General features: G+C 32.9%; 1 protein-coding gene across 1 annotated transcript; it reads right to left on the bottom strand.

The window, feature by feature from the left end:
- Nucleotides 1–285: 285 nt before the first annotated feature.
- Nucleotides 286–2,910, bottom strand: LOC139857763 (root allergen protein-like). Its single transcript, XM_071846600.1, has 2 exons — nucleotides 2,672–2,910; nucleotides 286–786 (listed from the first exon to the last, which is right to left on the bottom strand). The coding sequence occupies exons 1-2, from the start codon at nucleotides 2,850–2,852 to the stop codon at nucleotides 491–493; spliced, it is 477 nt and encodes a 158-aa protein (XP_071702701.1). The 5' UTR covers nucleotides 2,853–2,910; the 3' UTR covers nucleotides 286–490.
- Nucleotides 2,911–3,380: the final 470 nt, after the last annotated feature.

The raw sequence follows: 3,380 nt of genomic DNA, 5'->3' as shown, positions 1-3,380 counted from the left end.
TGGATCGCATTGGTAGTTTTGATTGTTTGGATTGGATGAATTTGGATTCATGATTAAATTGATAAAGAGTAGAATTTTATTGAGAGAAAAAAGGTTGAAAGTGTGTGTAAAAATGTTTGAAAATGGCATCTATTTATAGAATTAAAAAGAAAAACATAAAAAAAAAAAAAATTTAAACTAGCAATTTAACGGCTAGTTTTTCAAAAATTCAAAATACCAATGGCTAGTTAGACACCGGTATCCCGACTTTGTGAAAATGACGATGTGCACTTGAAGTAAATGGTGCGTTCAATTATTCCATCCACATATCTTCTTTCGGTATTTAGACAAGTTGCTATTATATTAAAAAACTGTAAATACAAAGTACAATCTTTAATGACATAACTCACATAATCGGAGGCACATATCCGTTATTTTTCAGAAAAAAGGCGATAATCACACTAAAACAGAGCATTTAAATTCTCATTGAGACGTTAATGTAAGTTCTTATTCAGTAAGCTTCAGGATGAGCATTGACATATGACTCAATCGCCTTGAAGGTTTTGCCGCATGCTTCTTTCACAAAATTGATTGTATCTTCACCTAGGGTAGAATCGCCTTTGCACTTAAGTTCCACTGTGTGCTTGGATATAGATCCTCCGTCCGAAGATGGTACGAACTTAATATGATGAGTGGCGGTGTCAACTATACCCATTAAGGCGTCACCTTCAAAGCCCGTATTACTGAGGCTTAAGTTGGTTTTGTCAATGGCATCGACCTTGCTAATTATACCCTTGAATCGGTAACCTACATGTGCATTGTGCATGCTTAATTTAAGTAAGTTGTGATTAAGCTATAAACAACATCATAAGATATTACATTATGTCAAGTTTAAAAATCATAATAAACACTAAATATGCTCTTTGGCTAAGCGGACAATGAAACTCTGCAACCAAGAGCTGGACTAAGAGCCTCTCTGACTAAGACAAAATGTACATAATTGGTGGTTATATACAATTATATTGCTAAATAGGGCGAATTATATAGACCTAAAAACAAGTTTAGATGTACTATACAATCAGTGTGTTCTGTTTTTCTCTTAATCTTCTCCGATCAATTTTTTTATACATCAGCTGGTCCAGATTTAGGCATATAATTTTAACGGTGTACGTGTTTTATAAAATTGGTTTGTAAGTGAAGTTGTAAGTTTATAGTTAGAGCTAATAGCTTATAGTTGAACTTTACATTAAAAGCAAGTGTTATCATAGGGCCTTCGGCCTAGCGGTACGAGTATTCCCTCTGACTTCGAGGGCATGGATTCAAGTCTTGTTTAGGATATTATTCGTGTAATATTATGTAGATTGTGAGTTGCATTTTAAAAAAACAAAAAAACAATTGTTTGGTTAAAACTAGTTGCACCTTACACATGTGAATTGATGTAAAATGATACACCAATACATGATTATATAAGGGGTATTTATTTAGTTTATTAATTACTTCATAAGTTACTAACTTATTTTTAAAAAGCAATTTCAACTAAATTTTTTTTTTCTAGAGCTTTACTTTTCAATAGGCTTTTAATATTTTATCTACCAAACAATACGAGAAGTTAGAACTTTAGGCCTATTATAATGGTGACGGACAAATTAGACGGGTTGGGGGTGGGGTGTTTGGCGCTGACGTCAATAGCGGAGTTAGGGGGTGGTTTAGGGGTGTGAAGCCACCCCAACAATCCAATATCGTACATTACATATATATTTATTATGTTTCATGCTAAAATTCTACGGAGTATATATTTATTCGTGTTCTTTTCACTTCAATATCTATCAAATGTATATAATCCATCCATCTATTACAAGATGATGATCCTCAAAAAATATAATATCTATATAGACGGAGTATCCAGTTAACTATCGTTCCGTCAACTACATCAATTATATTTATATTTGATTTATTGTAGTAATGTTTAACAAAGCATTCGTCTTCAAAATAACTTGGTTTTTATTGTATAATCATATATTCGGTAAATATTGAACATATGTGAATGTTTAAACTATTTAATTATTGGCATAGCTCTGGAAAACGAATCAACCTATGCAAAATTTTTAGCTATTTCGTGATAATTTTGGTGAAAGTTATGTGTTATATAATTCATTCTTTTATTTAAAACGCTTATCGTAATTCATTTCTTTTTTACTAAATATATACTTCGCTTTCATGTCAATTTTTTGTTATTATACTGTGTATTTTGTTTTTTGGTAAGCCTCCCCTAAACTCAAATCCTGGCTTCGCCTCTGGCTGACGTGGCAAAAACTGGATAGTAACGGAGTGGCGTGTTAGGGTGATGTGTCAAAATATAATTGAAAGTTGAATGAAAAGAAGGATAAAAAATATTAAAACTATATTAAATATTAATAAAATATGTTACACGCCTTCTATTCTTTCCGTGCTACAAACAGCACACAACATACATATTGGCCAAACACACCACAATAGAGGCGTGCTGAAGGCATTGTGGCTAGTTTTTGACTCCGAACATGTGTTGGAAACTTGGAATAGGCCTTATAGAATAAATAAACTTCCAACTCATTGAAGCTTTTTACATAGTCCGTATCATTTTTGTTAATATAATATAATGATGATGTGTCTTTTCTTATATTAAAAAAAGAGTATTAAGAATTAGCCTAATTACCATCAGCATATGTAGTACTCCTGATGCTTCCAACACCACCATCACCTTGAATGATATTGATAGATTTATAAGTTTCTGGTTCGACCTTAGTGGCGATGTTGTCGAAGTCACTGTAGACATTAAAAAGTTTGGGAGCAGGAAGTGGAGAAGTGAACTCCATTTCAACAGTGACAACAGCCATGATAATTATAGTTCTTAGAAGAATATATGCAAGAAAATGAAAGATTTTGTTGTGAAGAAATATGAGTGAGCATAGTGGCCGTTTTATATACGGCTTGAATACCTGGAAATTTGTACGCAGTGCAAATGCAATTAGTCAAAAAAAGATAACAAGGATACGTCTGCATTCCATCTATGACTTACCACACCTAGCTTGTCTAATTTTGGTTCGATCTGCGAGTAATTAATAAGCCATCAAGAGGCATAAATGTGCACATTCCATGGCTGACTATTTGCACCTTGTTATATGGCGCGATATGGAAAGAATATACGTCGCGATAGGTGTTCGTTACTATACGAATTATCATATTTTTTTGTCCAAAAAAATAATAATCCGCACCCCTTTATTATTACTTCACAAAAAATATTGTATGTATAACGCTTGATCACTCAGATGTGCGTCTTGATAAATAAAACATTATGGGCATATGCTTTTACGAAGTTACGAAGAGCATTACTTTTAAGAGCAAAGGGTCCGAAAAGATAATAT

This window comes from Rutidosis leptorrhynchoides, chromosome 7 (assembly GCF_046630445.1).
Source record: "Rutidosis leptorrhynchoides isolate AG116_Rl617_1_P2 chromosome 7, CSIRO_AGI_Rlap_v1, whole genome shotgun sequence".
NCBI classification, from domain to species: domain Eukaryota; kingdom Viridiplantae; phylum Streptophyta; class Magnoliopsida; order Asterales; family Asteraceae; genus Rutidosis; species Rutidosis leptorrhynchoides.
Note: the sequence above shows the minus strand (reverse complement) of the source record. Positions and strands in the feature narration are given on the sequence as shown.

Excerpts from the sequence above, each read along its gene's own strand:
- LOC139857763 (XM_071846600.1), bottom strand. The coding sequence starts at position 2,852 with ATGGCTGTTGTCACTGTTGAAATGGAGTTCACTTCTCCACTTCCTGCT. Across the intron at positions 787-2,671 it reads GAGTACTACATATGCTGATG|GTTACCGATTCAAGGGTATA; the intron begins GTAATTAGGCTA and ends ATGCACATGTAG.